This window comes from Hippocampus comes, unplaced genomic scaffold, assembly GCF_001891065.2.
Source record: "Hippocampus comes isolate QL1 unplaced genomic scaffold, H_comes_QL1_v1.1 scaffold186, whole genome shotgun sequence".
NCBI lineage: Eukaryota > Metazoa > Chordata > Actinopteri > Syngnathiformes > Syngnathidae > Hippocampus > Hippocampus comes.
The window spans coordinates 1,956,958-1,974,457 of NW_017806236.1; the positions used below are offsets into that span (position 1 = coordinate 1,956,958).

At 43.6% G+C, this 17,500-nt stretch overlaps 1 protein-coding gene across 3 annotated transcripts in view; it reads left to right on the plus strand.

Moving 5' to 3' along the window:
• Positions 1-17,500, plus strand: part of znf423 (zinc finger protein 423) — a 121,329-nt gene that overhangs the window by 96,705 nt on the left and 7,124 nt on the right. For all 3 annotated transcript variants that reach the window (XM_019857052.1, XM_019857054.1, XM_019857055.1), the window contains 2 exons: positions 11,676-11,807; positions 13,169-13,284. In XM_019857052.1, coding sequence (XP_019712611.1) covers positions 11,676-11,807; positions 13,169-13,284 — 248 coding nt within the window. The remainder of the gene's footprint in view (positions 1-11,675; positions 11,808-13,168; positions 13,285-17,500) is intronic.

The window sequence follows — 17,500 nt, forward strand, 5'->3', positions numbered from 1 at the left end:
GTTTTACTGCGCGCTCGTGTGTGTGTGTGTGTGTGTGTGTGTGTGTGTGTGTGTGTGTGTGTGTGTGTGTGTGTGTGTGTGAGAGAGAAGCTAAATGTTTAATCCTCTATCAAATACTTTATGCTTTTTTAACATTGGATATCTATTTTTTTTGCAGTTTGATGCGCAAAAGTGTGTGCCACTGCATTGGGTATTACGAGGCTGGTGTAGTGGAAAATTTGTGGCTTCATGACAATACAATTTTCCATTATTCGACAGTTTTTTGAGTGAAAAATGTTTTTGTGTTATTAGTTCGCTCCAGAAGGGAATCTAGCAGAGAACAACAATATGGGTTGATTGAATGCCATGTTATTGCTCATTGTTATTTGTTTTGCTCTACTGAGAGAAAAAGTGTTCACTTATAGCTGTGCTGTACTTCGGAGAAACGAAATGTAGCATAACAACACACTCATTTGCCATTTCATGAGGTAGACATACACAATCTATTGACAAAAGCTGCATCAAAAATGTTAACTTCATAAATACAGTGGTGCCTTTTTGCCATCTTTCAATCAAATTTTCGCTTTGACTTGCAAGCACAGACTGGAGCGTTTTATGGTGGCAGTGAATGTAAGACACTTTACAAAAATCTTCAATTTATAAAACAAACAGAGTTACACTTTGTGTATTTAAAACAGCCTCTCAATTGCCTGAAAAAAGAGCCGCCACCTTAATGCTAATGCTAGTTAGCATCTTTGCAGTGTCGCTTTAACCCTTTCAGCAATGGATGGTTCTGCAGAGAACGATAGTAGTGCTGTACTGATGAGCTCAGAGAAGAGTTGATGCGTTACATTGTATAGTTGTTCCTCTGACACAGAACTGATTGATTACATCTTTCTAGCGCGAATAAAGCCATAATTGATCATTTGTTTGATTGCAATTTCCCAGCTTTCATCCACTTTCACATCAGACTGCATGAGGAAAATCTCTGGTGAGATAGTTGTCATCTATGACCACGCATTTGTAGTGATCGTCATAAAGACAAACTTGATACACCTAATGTCAAGTATTGGATGGGTTTACCTTATGCTGTTTTAATGAACAAATCAGACTTTAGTGGTTTAATCGTGCAAAAAGCAGCAAAATGTCGGCATTTTCTGTTCTCAAATGCCACTGTTTACCTGACTGTTCTTCATTGCTCTGCTCTTGTGCGTCAGTTGCTCCGCGGGGCTGCCTTTCCATCCATCTTTGGGGATTCTCTTTACAAGTTGCACTCGCACGCACACACACAGGAATCTCTAGGCACATGTATATTTGATTCCTGCCTCAGAATAATTAATAGCTGTGTGTTGATTTATTTATTTGTTTGTATTTGAAGCAGACAAAGGGAAAGTGTGTGTTTTGTGTGCTGGTGGGTGAGAGCAAAAGAAAAAGCAAGTAGTTTATTATTTAAATGCAGCGCATTGGCAATTTAAATAGTTTGGCCAGGTTTCCACTCTTGGAAATGGTAACCAAATGATTCCTTTGTGTTTTGGAAATAAACGTGAGTGTGATCAGGTGTGCAAATGTGTACGCGTATTTGGACATTAACCAATCTGATTAGAGACAATTATTTTCCTTCCTATTTGTATTTTCATTCGTTAGAACTGTTAATAAATCCCCCTCCTGCCCCCACCTTTCCCAAGCCCCCAGTTCCAGCCAAACGCAGTGCAGGACGGATGTTTTTCACCTTTCAACATTTGGGAGAGCACTGTAAGTGCAAAATTAACTAAATTTAACTGTATTTAAAGAGCATGTTAAAAAAATATGTATATAACAACCACTGTGGAATCAAAGTGCTGTACATACTAAATAAATAAATCAACGCCTGCTCCATCATCATGGCTAAAACGTTGTAGTAGTTTTGAACGACACAATAAAAGTAGTAAATGGTAAAAAAAAAAACACAAAAATAAAAACAGGGACATACAAATAAAGGAAAAGGTTAATGGAGCTGCTGTAACTGGCTACAGTCAAACAAAAGAACAACAATAATGTTTGGAGTGATGGAATTGGAAGTGGAGGGCAGCCCAGTGGTCCAGTGGTTAGCACGTCGACCTCACAGTGCAGAGGTACCGGGTTCAATACCAGCTCCGGCCTCCCTGTGTGGAGTTTGCATGTTCTCCCCGGGACTGCGTGGGTGTTCTCCGGGTACTCCAGTTTCCTCCCACATTCCAAAAACATCCACGGCAGGCTGATTGAACACTCAAAGTTGTCCCTCGGTGTGAATGTGAGTGTAAATGTTTGTTTTTCATTGTATGCCCGGCGATTGTCTGGCAACCAGTTCAGGGTGTACGCCGCCTGCTACCCAAAGACAGCTGGGATAGGCTCCAGCACCCCCCGCGACACTTGTGAGGATGAAGCGGATCGGAAAATGGATGGATGGATGGATGAATTGGAAGTGGAAGACAAACACGTGATTGAGATACAGATAAGAAATCCACTGCTCAGACAATCTTCAGTGGCTAAAGTCTCATCGTTAATGAATAGTTTATTGTGCGCCTCTTCGAAACGCTCGCAGGAGTCATGTTTGCAGCCAGCAGGCATCACAGACAATGCAGTCCACACACACAAGCACATACGTGTGTTGTGCTGCGGGAGGTCTCCAACCGCGTGGCACTTATCTGCGAAGCTTTTTCCACACGAGACCTAGTCATGATTTACTGTCTTCATTAGCATGCCATCACTCTATGTGTGGGTGTGTATGTGTGGGCGATGCATTTGTGCTCTAGGGGAGGTGGGGCAAAGTTGGCTTGCTCTGTGTCTTTTGTGTCTGTGTTTTCCCAAAGTTTTGAATCAATATGAATCAAATGATTCTGACGTCAACCTCCCTCACAATTTCTTTCCTCGTCTACTCGTGGCAAATAAAAGCGTCGGGAAAAGCTTGTTGTCAAACCCCGCCTGCTTGTTTTGTTTGTAGGGCCACAGCGAGGTGCATCTTGGCATGCCCCGGCCTGGCATCGCAAACGAGGGGTTCATGGACACAGGCAGTAGGGCTTGGTGGGGGATATGTAGGGCGAGGACATGGCGGGCAGGAAGCAAGGTCACTCCTAGTGTGTCTGTGTTTTCATGGTCAACATGCATGTCCATGTGTCGCTGGCGGTACAGGATCCGCTCTCTTTCCTCTCCATCTTTCTTTTGTGATCGCGCTTAATGATTAATTAATTTTGCTGTCAATTTTTATGACTTAGCCGATTCCCCCTCCCTCCCTCCCAGTCCTATTTAAAAGAATAATTTAGCTTTTTTTGCAGTCCAAAGTCTCATCTGCGGAAGTTGGATGCACTATTGCACTATTAGTTTCATTGGTATCATTTTAATTGAGACGAAATCAGCAGTCCAATTGGAGCAGAGCACTTGCAGCCTATCTGTTATCTGCTGTCGATCTCACCTGCTCCACCTTTCTCGCTCTCTCTGGGCCCAGATGGGCAGCTTGCAGGTTAACTGCAACAGCTGGAGCGACATTATTAGCAACCTGCTGTGCGCTCTTATTGGCTCGGCTCCTCTCTTGCTTCGTCTTCTTTCAGGACTTGCGCTTTTACATCACGCAAGCATACGGGGTCACTAATCGTGTTCTCGTGGAGTGTTGGAATGTACAAATGGAATAATGAGCCATTGACAAAAAACAAAAACAAACACGTGCTACTTAACAAACAAGACAAGCGCGTCATGCAAAAGTGTGTGCGCACGTCATAGGTGGGTGTCTTTCTTGATAGGTGTTTTTGTGGTATTTCAAAAATGCGGCAAGGATAAGCCAGCTAGCTCCCTTCAACTCCCCCTGAGAATGCAGATTAAAGAAGCACACAAACACACCCAGGCAAAAAATAAATAGATATCTCTCTCTCTCTCTCTCTCTCACACACACACACACACACACACACACACACACACACACACACACACACACACACACACACACACACACAAGCACAGACTCGCTGCAGGATAGGATTATTTACATGTAGGTAAACACCATCGCTTGCGTCCCTCATATACATCCAAAGGAATGAGAAGTGAATCACAAATGGCTCCATTGCATCTCCCTGGTTACCCTTCTGTCAATCACTCTCATCCTATTACACGCTTTACATCCATTTGGTGTGACCTTGCGATTGCATATTTTCTCAAAACACACTCATTGATGGACAGTCAAAAGATGACCCTTTTCTCGATCGCCTCAACAACTGCATCGATAAGAGCCTTGATTATTGTTGCCATGGTGATTAGCCCTGGATGCGGACATGCACGCTAACCTTTTCACATAGTCGGTGTTCAAATATCACAGATTAGTATTCGGCCAAATAAGTTCAACCCATTCCTTCAGAACAGCCAGAACTTTATTTATTGATTTATTTAGTTTTTGGGGAATGTCAACGATTCTTTCGATAAATGACTCCAAAAAAAATCTGACTTTTAAAATACTCTTGTGTTACGTGTGGTTTTCTCTGGACAATCCAATATGGCTTCCTTCCGCATTCTAAAAACATGCTTCTTAGGTTCATTACAAACTAAATTGTCCATAGGTGGGGTTGAAAGTGTGAGTCGTCGGCCGGCAAACAGTGCACGACCCCATCGAAGGGTAAGCGGGATTGAAAATGAATGGATAATATGGAAGAGTACTGTTTCCTCCCCAACTTTGACAGACAAATGAACAAACAGGACCTGCGTGATGGGAGGATCAAGTGTTTGTACAAAAGAGTTGGTGTTCAAATCTATTAGAAGAAAGACTGGTCATTATGTTGAAAATGTTATCATAGGTGCCAGGTTTCTGTCTTCTTTGCATGTGCACGGATGTGTGTTTATGGTTTATTCGCACTGATTAAGCTTATTCCCTGCAGGCTACTTTCAAGCTTTCAATTAAGATTCTAAACAGAAATATACTCTGCATTCATTACCCTCATCCCTCCTAACAAGCTAAAAAGCGCGCACATGCATGCGCGCGCGCGCGTGCGCGTGTGTGTGTGTGTGTGTGTGTGTGTGTGTGTGTGTGTGTGTGTGTGCGTGTGTGTGTGTGTGCGCGCGCGCGCGCGCCTGTGTGTTAGGCTTTCCGTGTGTTTATTGGAGGAAGCAGTAATTCCCTCTTTTCCCGTGAAAATCCTGAGCGATGATTCCACGGCTGGAGCAATGATGTGTGCCGCTCTCCTTGTTGAATGTTAATTAAAGTCTCATTATGATAGGATGATACAAGACATTCATATTAGCTGCTTGTTGTTGCGGTCAAGTGCTTTCCACATTGTGAAGGGAAGATATCCTGGCATGGTGTTGCCATGCCAATTTTTTTTTCTGCTTTTAACTTCTACTCAAGTTCAGCGAATGAGAATGAAGCAGCTTTTACACAAGCTAACATTTTTTTTCGTCATTTTCGCCTACGTAGACTGACATTAGCATTTGAATTTGTTACTAGATACAGTGGTGCCCTAAAATACAGACTGAATCATCCTTCCACTTTAAATTAAATGGAAATGGCATGAATTCAATCCCGCCCCCCCCCCCCCCGAAAAAAAAAACATTTTGGAGAATGTTTTTAACAAGAAATATCGCACTCAATAATACTTCATAAAAATATGAAATTTCACTTGATTTACTTTACTACTAATTAAACAACTGCGCCACATTATTTGCTTCACTTTAATGGAAATGGTGCCGCTCCTTGTGGTCTGGGCACCACAGCCATATGGAGGGAGTGTACATACTGTAGAGACAGAGATGCTTTGTCCTCAGTGCTGCTATATTCGTTGTTTTTTGGAAAGACTACATAACATACGCCTGGAGTGTTATATTATCTGTCTACATGTGTTCAAATGTCCCAACATGGAATTCTTTTTATTTTGTTTAGTTTGACAGTAAACATCAACTGGCAATGGCCATAAACAGCTTGAAGCCTCTTTTTTTTGTATCAGTCGTTTACTATCTGCCAAACTCCTGCTGGTTGTGAAGCTAACTCAGTTAAGTTCAGTGTCACCATACAGCGCTTGTATCTAAAAAAAAAAAAAAAAAAAAGTTTTACTTCAAAGTGAAAAACTGTCTGAACAGCAGCGTGAAAAGGTCCGACCACTCGCCACATCGCTGTATTCAAACCTCTGTATTAATATGAGGCATAGGATTGTTTATAGACCTGTGTGTGTGTGTGTGTGTGTGTGTGTGTGTGTGTGTGTGTGTGTGTGTGTGTGTGTGTGTGTGTGTGTGTGTGTGTATTTTTTATTTTTGTAACAGGAGCTGCTGGCTTTCACAGAACATTTCTACTGTTATGTAATCTGAGAGGGAAAACCCATCCTTAACACACACACACACACACACACACACACACACACACACACACACACGTTCCCCCCCCCCACACACACACACAGACTCTCCTTCCAAGACATGCATGCACTTGTGTGCCACATGGCTCTGCTCAATTTGTGCTTGCTTTCATTCTACACAAACACTTGCTGGTTATCGCCATATGCTACTCTTGCTTGCCAATCCCGTGTGTATGTTTTACTGTTTGGTTGTGACTCTTTTTTTTTTTTCATAAACCCAGTTGATTTTTCTCTGTCAAATACAATAAGAAATAAAATCGCCCAAATGCCAGCTTGTATGTCCAAAAAGTCTTGTCATTTGGATCACTAGGCAGCAATTTATTGATATGGACAGATACATTTCAATTCTCTTGTATCGTCTTGCGTAGGCTACATTTGTACATCTATGACAGTTTAACAAATAGCTAGATAGGTTCCGGCTCAGGAAGACCTATTTGTATTCAGAACACAAGTCCCCACTGCTCACAGCTGCACCAAATGGCCATTTTTAGGATCATTTCAACTGGAAAGCATCTTAATATACGTAGACCAGCTTCATTTGTCATGTACGGCAACAGCATATCAAATGCATTGTTTGTGTTGTTTGCCATCTTGGTTTCTGTGTTGTCTTTGTATGGCTGCAGCGTGGGCCTGCAGCCCCAGAGAGATTCGCAAACAAACACACCATGAAGTTAGCAGAACACAGTATAATAATGCTTTCCTTTAATGTACTATCACGACTCTCTGTGTTGGAACTGCAGATGCATTTTTCTGGAGGGGGGAGGGGGGGCGAAGGGGTGTTAATGGGCGATGGCTACAAATTAATCTAAAGCAATCTCAAACCCTGCTTTTAAGTGTTGGACACTCTCTCATTGCCATTCAGTTTAAAGTAAGAAAAAAAACCACACAGAGCAATACGGAGTATTCTGATGATGAAAATATTGACATTTACCTCGCAGAGCGAGTGATAGAATTAGAGGAGAGAGAGAAAATAAGAAAGGGAGAAAGTGTGTGTGTGGGTGGAGGATACCTGAGGGACCTCCACACTGCAGCGTTCTTTGTCTGTGTGTGTGTGTGTGTGTGTGTGTGTGTGTGTGTGTGTGTGTGTGTGTGTGTGTGTGTGTGTGTGTGTGTGTGTGTGTGAGCAAGCGAGACAGAGAGGGTGAGTAAGGTGGGGGTACACTTGGGACCCCTCCAGCACTGCAGCAGGTTTGTGTGTGTGTGAATGTGTGTGTGTATGTGTGTATTGTCCAGCCCCCACACTACCAATGGGTCAATCTCACCCCCTGAACCCCTGAACCCCCACCACTTGGTTGCTATGGAAACACACCTTGAGTGAACCCCCTAGAGAGCTCCGTATTCCTCCACCTTCCATCCACTGCTCTCCTCCTGGCTGCACTTTATCTCCCGCCATCTTAGTTGCCCCCCACCCCACCACCAACCACCACCACCCTCTGCCCATCTTGCTTTTCATCCCGCCGTCTCCCTCCCTCCGTCCCGACTGCATCCGTCTTTTTCCCTCCGTACCTCGCTTTTGGCTGCCGTCCCCCTTGCTGTCCTGGCCATCTAGCGCCTGGCATCCTTGACGGCCTCTGCGCCGCAAGACACCAAACACACACTCACATGCGCCTTCAACCCACACACACATACACACACATACACACAGATTCACATACTTTTGGGAAGGAGAGGCTTGACAAGTGCGAGGAGGGGCAGTAATGGAGGGTTGGTACCCCAGAGACCCCCTGCAGCCAGTGCCGGGATAGCAATAGAGGAAAAAGGGGCGTGGGATTTTAGGGTTAGTGGGTGCTTGAATACCCCAGAGAGCTTCAGTCTATGGTAAGACAGTTGGTGTGTGTGTGTGTGTGTGTGTGGTATGTAAAAGGGGTAGGCAGCCACCTTAGGGAACTGGGAGCTCATTTATGCTCTGCTGCATGTTTCACTCAGTGTGTGTGTGTGTGTGTGTGTGTGTGTGTGTGTGTGTGTGTGTGTGTGTGTGTGTACAGTGATGCCACCTGGTCCCCCTCCTCTGGTCAATTAGCAGAGAAAGTGGAGGGTAAGAAGAGAGACTCAAGCTAACGCGGCGTACATAGATACCAACAGCCAGGCCAACTATGAGCATTCGCCCTCACAATCGAAATTAGCAAAGGTGATATTATTTCAAAGATTATCCTTAGCCGTTATCCTCTTTTGTGAGATTTGTTCATAGTCATTTTTTCCCCTCCTCCCTTCTGCTCAAAAAATGGTTGTGACAATTGTAAATGAAAATCCTGTGGAATATTTACTGGGTCAGACAAGTTATTCCCCCGTTTTCAACTGGAATGGAGTCACCAAATAAGCCACAGCAGAAAACAGTTGTCCTAGCTTCCTCTATTTCTTCTGTTACTACAACTACCTTTTCCTCTTTGTATTTTCCGGCAGTTTGGATGCCCTGTGGCACCACGCTGCCTCTTACAGGTCAGTCTTGGGACTACGGACATAATCTGGTTTCAATATTTTCTTTCCAGATATCCAGATCCAAAATAAAATGCTTCCTCTTGAAGGAAATGTCCCTTTAAGCACAATCCTTAATACGTTTTATTCAAACATTTCAACGTTCAATAATTTAACATCAATAAAGTGACCCTATGTTCTCTCTGTGTAACAACGAGCTCCATTAACATTCTGTCCCTGAAAATGTAAAAAAACAAAATAAAATAGGAAATGAAGCAAAAATGTCTTCCTAGTGCCCTGCTTCTCATGAAATTTGTCATAGCAACCAATTAATCACGGTCTGGAATATTATGAGAATTGTTAGTAGCTGATAGAGCAGCCCGCAGAGCCATGGGCCTGCTCCAGGTACTGTACACTTTTAGTTCTCTCTCAGTGAAAGTTTTTATTAAATGTGTGGAAGACAAAACGATCCCCCCAAAAAAATCTCCCTAAAATTCATTGTTCCGTTACAAAGTCCAAGTATTAACCTTCACCCTGGCTGTCTCTTTTTTTTGGTCTCTCTTTCATTTCCCCCCCCCTGCGTTCCCTGTCCCAGTATGGGCCTCCCATGCTTGTGCGCGTGTGCTAGCATGTGTGCGTATGTGTGTGTGTCAAATGCACGCTGGGAGACAAAGTGTAACGGCAGGATGCTCGGCGACTTTGTCATCTCACTATGGGTCGCATACACAAATCCTCGCACATGGACCTGGTCTCAGAGGGAGACGGCATACAGAGCGTGCCGTCCTCACACATACTGATCAAAACAATGTATTTGTCACAAAAGAGAACTCTTTCATGACACACACACACACGCGCACACACATTTGAACAGTGGCTGGAGGCTTGTGCCTCTGCCCTTGTTCCGGACAGCCCAATTATATGTCTGAAAAATCCAAATGTTTTCCCTTCAAAACTGTCTCTCGCTCTTTTCGTTTCTACTTACTGCACTTGATTAAAGTATAACCACTTAATTCCCTCACTCTGTAAAAATCACTGACCACATTCATTCTGATCTCTGTATACTACAAAGCAAGATCAGATTTGCAGTGTGAAATACGGCAACTGATTTAAGTGCAGCGCTATAAACGTCTCCCGCTCGCATCCACCCTCTCTTTATGTGCGCCGATCACCATGTGACAAACCCCCGCCGCTTCAATCTCCGAGTCAATGCTAATGAACTTCTCTATCAGGCTCGCTGGGTCTCGGGCTCTCTGGCGTCCCACACAGCCCGGCGGCCTTTTGAGGTTTGTCTGTGCGCGCGTGTGTATGTGAGCTCGAATGAGGTGATGTTTACGGGGATGCCAGTGGTGGAGCATACCATCCTCATAAGCCTGTGTGGCACCTCTCTCTCACACACACACACACACACACACACACACACACACACACACACACACACACACACACACACACACACACAGCTATTGAAGCAGGATTAGGGCACCCATGTCGGCCTTTGAGGCAAGGAAAGATGGGAATCTTTGTCTGTGCGTGTGTATGTGTGTGTGCTTGTCAGTATGGGTGTCATGGGTGTATGACTGAAGATGTTATTAACTTCACAATCGCCTGCAGCTTGTTGTTGCTGACTGTCGAACGCGTGCGTACAAAAACGGCGTCTTCTATTTGTGTCGCTTATCACAGGACACGGTTGTGGTATTAATACTTTATAAGTAGAGATATGCGCATTGTTTCCATATATTGATGGAAAGGTGTAATAATGTGCATGGTCGCGCTGTCGTGTTCCATCTTTGCTCTTGATTTCATATTTAATCCTTTATTACTCATCACTTAGGGGGTGCTGCGAGATAGCCATCATGAAGGGACAGTGAGCGTGAGACACAAGCCATTAACTTTTTCGATGGTGTGCCAAGCAGAATTCTTCTAGCAGGAAACAAAAAAAAAGAAAAGGAAAAAAAGTGCAGATGCAGGCAGCAGATGGACGCGTGGCCTTTTATAAAAGAGCAGCCTGGCTCCCGTTTTTTTTTTTTTTTTAAATACATTTATACAAAAGCATGCAGTGCAATTGTGAGTTGTGCCAATGGTACAGTACGTGATGAAAAACCGTGACGCACCAAATTATGCAGCTGTGCGCTAATAAAACTTCAAATAAAAACTTGAATGTCATACCATTATATCATTAAATTACGGACGTTAGGTCCAACTTTTTAATGGTACAAGTAAATGGGCTTTGGGCCATCCAAATTAATCAGCGACGGAGGGACTGAGATGAGGATAAATGGAGTGAGCCACGAGCTAAGTCGGGGATGCATCGGACAGTGGGGGTGGGAGGATAACGAGGACCGAGAGAGGGAAGGGTGGCTCCAGCATGGAGGTAGATCACTCACAGCTCCGGTGGGGAGGACAGGCAATTACCAGTTGGGGCACACGTACCACTGGGGCCGTTGGGTGTTAAATGTACGAGAGGGGATGGAAAATAAAAGCAGAACATGTGGCAGAGATGAGAAGAGAATGGACATGACTGATGTATCGCAAAAACAAATGCCCCCGATGGGCAAAAATGCGTCTGTGCCGGTCAGGCTTTTATCAAAGGAGATTATTTGTTTTATGCGTGACCTCCAGCAAGGAATTTAATGTTATTTAAAAGCATCCACTCACTAATTAGCGCGGTGACAGCCATGGAACAAAAATGAGTGCTCTGGTCAATCGTGCTAAACTTGTAACCCACCCGGGTTTAGTTGTTTCTATCCTGCTTTCGATACGTGTGCCGTTACCTCGTCGTGTTGGTCTGCCTTCTGTATCTGCAACAAACATCTGTGGTGAATGCTGGATTATTAAGTGTTGAATATGTTCCCGTTTTTTTGTTTGTTTGTTTTTATTTATTTATTTATTTATTTTTGCTCGAGCCAGCCTTAACGTGCACATGTATCCGTGTCCTATTTGCAGAGGAGGGCATCAATCACGAGTGCAAGCTGTGTAACCAGATGTTTGATTCACCTGCCAAGCTGCTCTGCCACCTGATAGAACACAGTTTTGAAGGCATGGGAGGTACCTTCAAGTGTCCCGTCTGCTTCACAGGTGAGAGGAAAAACAGCGCGCGTTCACCTTCAAGGACAGTCTGCAGGGAACTTTGGAGGCTATGAGTGCTTGATTAGCCTCTCAGCCCCGTAGCCACCAAGAAGTCGTGTTTGCGTCATTGGTTCTTGTAGTTTGTTTGCATTTCCATCATCCCCCCCAAAAAATAAAAAAATTGTGCTCAAGGGATTTTTAAAACGGACAGATGGACAAGTGGATTGCTGCAGTTTATCCTTCGATAAGGGGGGGGGAGTTAACATATGTAAAATAGTCAATTTTAATTCATTTATGATTCATGATCAATATTTTCATCAGTGAGTGAATGAAATTAATAAAGGCAAAAACCGAGAGATTTTAAACCCTTTTTTTGTCCCCCACTTGTCAACTGTCTGCGCAAGTGGTGGTCGTAAGCGCCCTCGTGATCCCTCAGTTGCACTCAGCGCATCACAGACGGTTGGAGCTAATAGAAATCAAACACTAATTCACCCACCACCACTGCGGAGATGCTACAGCACAGTACTATGATATTTGGGGGAAAAAAAATCAGGAGGCGGAGCTAATGCTTTGCAGCAATGACTCTCTTTTCTACCAAGTCTACCTTTGTTTTTGACCCTCCCTCGTTCTGACTCTCTCTCTCTGCGTCTTCCCCGTCCCTCCCCGTACACGCACTTAGGCTCTCCATGTCACTTCATCTCTCTCTTGGCCTTCCCGAGTTGTTGAGTTGAGTCTTGTGTTGTGTGCTCGTTCCCCAGGTGCACAGCAATGCTTTAAACTTTAACTCTATTCCTTGGTGGCCCTATGAATTAGTAAAATGGCCACCACTCCAATGGGGAGTCTTAATAATTCAACACATAACCCACTCAGTGAAAACCAGAAGTTTACCGAAACAAAAGAGGAGCAAAAGAAAGAACGATGATAAGAAAAAAAAACTCTATGAAACAACACTGGAGCAGAAGTTTAAAAGGGAGAGATAATTTATTGATAAATATCACAAGGTCTACTGAGGATAGATCTTCTTGTTCTTCTCAGCTTATTTCCCCTGCTTCCTCCTCTTGGCTGCTCTCCCGCACTCTTGCGTTTCCTTTAAACCTGTGATTGTTTGTGCAGCTACGTCACTATTTATCATCTCACCTCTTATTGTCTTGAATGGTTTCATTCGACCTGAGCTCACCCAATGCAGAATTGATGCCGTGGTGAAGCCAAGTCGAAAAAGTTCTCCAGATATTTTGATGCTTCCGCTGTTACTCCTCAATGGTTCAAACATTTCACATCATGTCTTGTTCCCCCACTTCCTTAATTGTATTTATTCTTTCAGTTATTTGTTTTGTCAGTGATATGTTTACCCCATGTCCTTTCTCCTCCAGTGTTTGTACAGGCCAACAAGCTGCAACAGCACATCTTTGCAGTACACGGTCAAGAGGACAAGATATACGACTGTTCGCAGTGTCCCCAGAAGTTCTTCTTTCAGACCGAACTGCAGGTAGGTTGGTTGCATCGCATACTTGGATTGGATTGCTTTATTGTCATTACACATTCGTGCAACGAAATTATCTTAACAGGCACGCTCTGCACAAGAAAAATGAAAAAAAACTTCAGTTGGGTCACTTGTCAGTCCATCAGGTCTGAATCAGGACAGAAGCAACGGAAACCTCATCTCATGTCTCAGTAATAGGCTTTTTTTTTGTTTTATGATGGCATTCCTGTGTGTGTGTGTGTGGGGGGAGGGGGGGTGCGTGCGTGCGTGCATGTTCAAATAGTAGATGGGATCAGTCATCCAAGTGTCGATCATCGGCCAACTGTGGCTTGATCAGTTCCGAACTTAATCGCTGATTTTGCATTTCAACATGTACTTGAGTCATGTCGCGACAGACCAGTCAGCCGAAAGTGGAAGATGTGTGTGATCTTCTTCACTTTATGCGATGCGAAAAGCACTAGAAACACCACACATGATTTTAATACAAAATTTATGCCACAGTTTTATTTGCACACCATGATAAATATGAGCATTTTTTTTTTTTTGCCAGCACAACGATGATAGTTTTAATAATTAATGCAGCGTCAACAAAACACAATTTAAAGATCCCACTGCAGATATTTTTTGACGTAATCGGCGACAGAACCACAGGCGTCATTTTAGTGGATACTCAATGAATAATAAACATCTGCTTGGAATTTAATCTTGAACCTTTGCTTCGAACAAATAACTAGCATTGTGTACTTTTCCTAACCTAATGTTGACTGCGCTGCTTAAAAGCCCCTGCTGAAGATCAGTCATCGCTGAAGTTCATTCGATCTCAGGAGCTTTAACAGCTCCCAGACTGGATGTCTGATCCATTATCTAAAAAATGCAAAGCTGACAATTTACACGTAGACTTTTTTTTTGGCTCAAACTGATCGAAATCATTCTGAATGAATATTTCTGGTCACCTGTGATGCTCTCATTTCAATGCGCGTATCTGACGACATCACTACAAATTCACATCAAGACAGAATATGCGCAGACTGGAGGCAGTTTGGCTATTCTAATTGAACTGTTTACATGACGCTCATTCGAATTTGGAAGAGGAATAGACCATCCCTCTGAATCCGAACGAATTTCCATTCGGATTCGACCTTTTCATTCCGACTGAGGTGTTTAGATGGAGCATGTTCGTTCCGTTTGGTCATTCGGATGCATTCTAATCATAAATACATGGCTCCATGTAAAGCCGGCGACTGTTGACAGGATTTATTTGCAGCCAAAAGACACACGCACAGCGGCCATGATGTAAGACCGAAGGTGGTGGGCATATGGCCGGCCAGTCAATTTAACAGCAGGATAACTGTTGGACCCTGTCGGTTAATGTCCACACAGACACAAGTCACAGTCATTCCTCTTACTTATGCACAGTCTCGGGTGACTCCTCACCTATGAAAATCTTACTTTGTGTTGATCGATGAGCCTTCAAATGATCTCATCGCCACATGAATTGAAAAAGCCACCTTTACAGTGTCAGAAAGGTATGAATCCATCAATATGTATTTTTTTAATTGGTTAATTAGAATTTAACCCTTTCATGCACCCTGTAACCTGATAACATGATAAGCTATCCACTGTAGTAACCACTGTCCCTGAAAGAGTTTTTTTTTTCTTGCAATTCCAGTGAGTAGTCAGTCATTTGAGTTCTTGTAAATAATAATAAAAAAGCATTAGGAGACACAAATGTTACACTTACGGTGTATTTATTTATCTTATAATCTTATTATCACTAATTAATAATTTATGACTCACTGAATACAAAAAATAAAATGGTTTATTGTTTGTACATTTGTGAAATATTCCAACTTTTTTTTTTTTTCCATCATCATCATCGAATGATGTGTTGCTTGGCATTTCGCTAATTGAATTTAAGGTAACAGATCATAATTCAGTCATTCATTGCTATTTTTCAAATATTATTTTGAATTACATTGGAGAATGTCCAGAACTTCACGTTTCCATGCCAGTGTTGAAATGAAAAGTTAATCAACAATCAACTCGACCCTATCAACTAAAATGTTATAATGCTCACTGAATGGCCTATCCTACCCTCCATGCGCTTTGCCTCGTTTAAAAGGTTGTGTGAGGTCATGAAAGGTTCATTCTTTTTTTTTTTTTTTTTTTTAGGGGTGCAGTCAACTCACTGTATTTCTTCCCCTTTGGCAGCTGCACTTAAGGCTTGATCCACCTTAACTGTTTAGTGTCCATTCCTCGTGTGTGTGTGTGTGTGTGTGTGTGTGTGTGTGTGTGTGTGTGTGTGTGTGTGTGTGTGTGTGTGTGTGTGTGTGTGTGTGATAACCTGCAGCCTCAGTCTGCTGTGCCACCGCTCCATCGTCCCACAGGAGGGCTCTCTAAGTGGGCTGGACAGAAAGGCCGACTGGCAGAGATGGAGAGCTCCTACCAAGGAGGTTAATGCCACTGCTAGCATTTATCGCGCATGTGTGTGCGCGTGTGTGTGTGTGTGTGTATAGAACAGGGTTATTTGTGTGTGTGTTTTAATGAGGTGTGGATGGATGAAGACTGCTGCTTGACTAGCTCGAAAAGGCTTTGGCCTCTTTCAAGGCCTCAGAGGGTTGATATGATGTCCAGCTTCAACTCTCGTCCTCTATCTCGCTCATGCACGCACACACGCGCAACACACCCAGGGGTCATTGCAGCACGGACACATCGCTGCATCATCCCCTCTCCCTCGAGACTGATTCCTTCTTCGCTCCTTCATTTTGCCGACTTCCAACTCTGTCCCTCCTTCCACACAACACAGTCCCGTTGATAGTGCCAGTATGCTGGGGCTCGCCGCTCACGTTTTTATCATTCATTTTCACTTTTCCGGTCTTTCTCCCTGCCTTGCTTTTTTTTTTTTTTTTTTGTCTTCCCGCCTCCCTCACTCAGACTCCCCCCGTGCGTCCCAGAAGAACCAGCCCCTATGCATATTTTATCCCCTCTCCTCTCTTCCTCTCCTCTGCGCTACTCCCTGGTGCCACATAAATAGTGCAGACGTAAGCTGGTAAATAAGACATGTTTTGCCGTGTGTCTTTGTGCATGGGTGTTTGTGTGTGGGACTGAGGGAGGGTGTGTAAATAAGAAATGCTGTGGCCCTGATCACCGAGGTCCTTCCAGATCTCATTTAGTCCCGGGTTTCTGTCTATCAATGTTTTTTTTTTTGTTTTTTTTCCCTGATTCACTTCGAGATCACGTTGCTTTTTTTTTGTTTTTTTGGCCTCTGAGGGGTGCTGTTCTACAGCTCTTGCCCTGAAAGTTTCCCTTGATCCATCCATCACCAAACCTCCCCAGTCATCCCTCCCTTTGATTCCACTGGATCTGTTGTTCTCCTTTAGCGCTAGTTAATATTGCATCAGCGTTAGATGGGTGCATTGCTGGTCAGATAAATAAGTGAATGGATGAGGGATCGTTAGTTTTGTACATGTGCTGTTTCTCTCCACCTGTGCTGTGCCCCCGCAGTGTAGAATATTAGTTTTGCATGCATACAGCGCAATGCTTTTAGATGCAATTGAAGAACTTGCACTGGTTTTCACACTCACAGGCCACAGCTTGGAGGCACACCTCCACAATCTAATCAGATCCCATATTGAACCATATCCAATATTTAGTCTTTGCAATGGTAACAATGCTCATAGATGGATGCATTTGGCCCTACGTTTATTGTACTTGAAATAACTGACACTGGCAAAACTGAGCACTAATTGGAGCCATTCATTTATTCTTTGAATTGTGTCGGTGCGCCTAATGAAGTGAACAGGCAGAAATTAGCCTAATGCAAAGACAACATGTCGCATCAGTGTTGCAGGTCTGCTGGAGCTTATCCCAGCTGAGTTTGGGCAAGGTGCTTGGTGGCTACATCCTGTAGTGGTCGCCAGCCAAACACGTGAAAATTAATGATGCTCCTCACTGGAATGATAACCCTCCAAGATTTGAAAAGTAAATCATTGAATGGCTCTTAAAGGAGACATAATATGCATTTGCTTTCACAATTTTAAGCATCCAGAAAAACTCAGTGCATCTCATGTTGCTCTGTCATGTTTATTAACCCCTCCACGTCCAGACTGCAAATGAAGGGTGCTTGTGCAAAGCCGCCATGGCTGGTTTTTACCAACACCGCACAACCTCCAATTGCAGAACAGCTCAGCCACAGACACATTTTTGGAAGTACGCAGCCAAT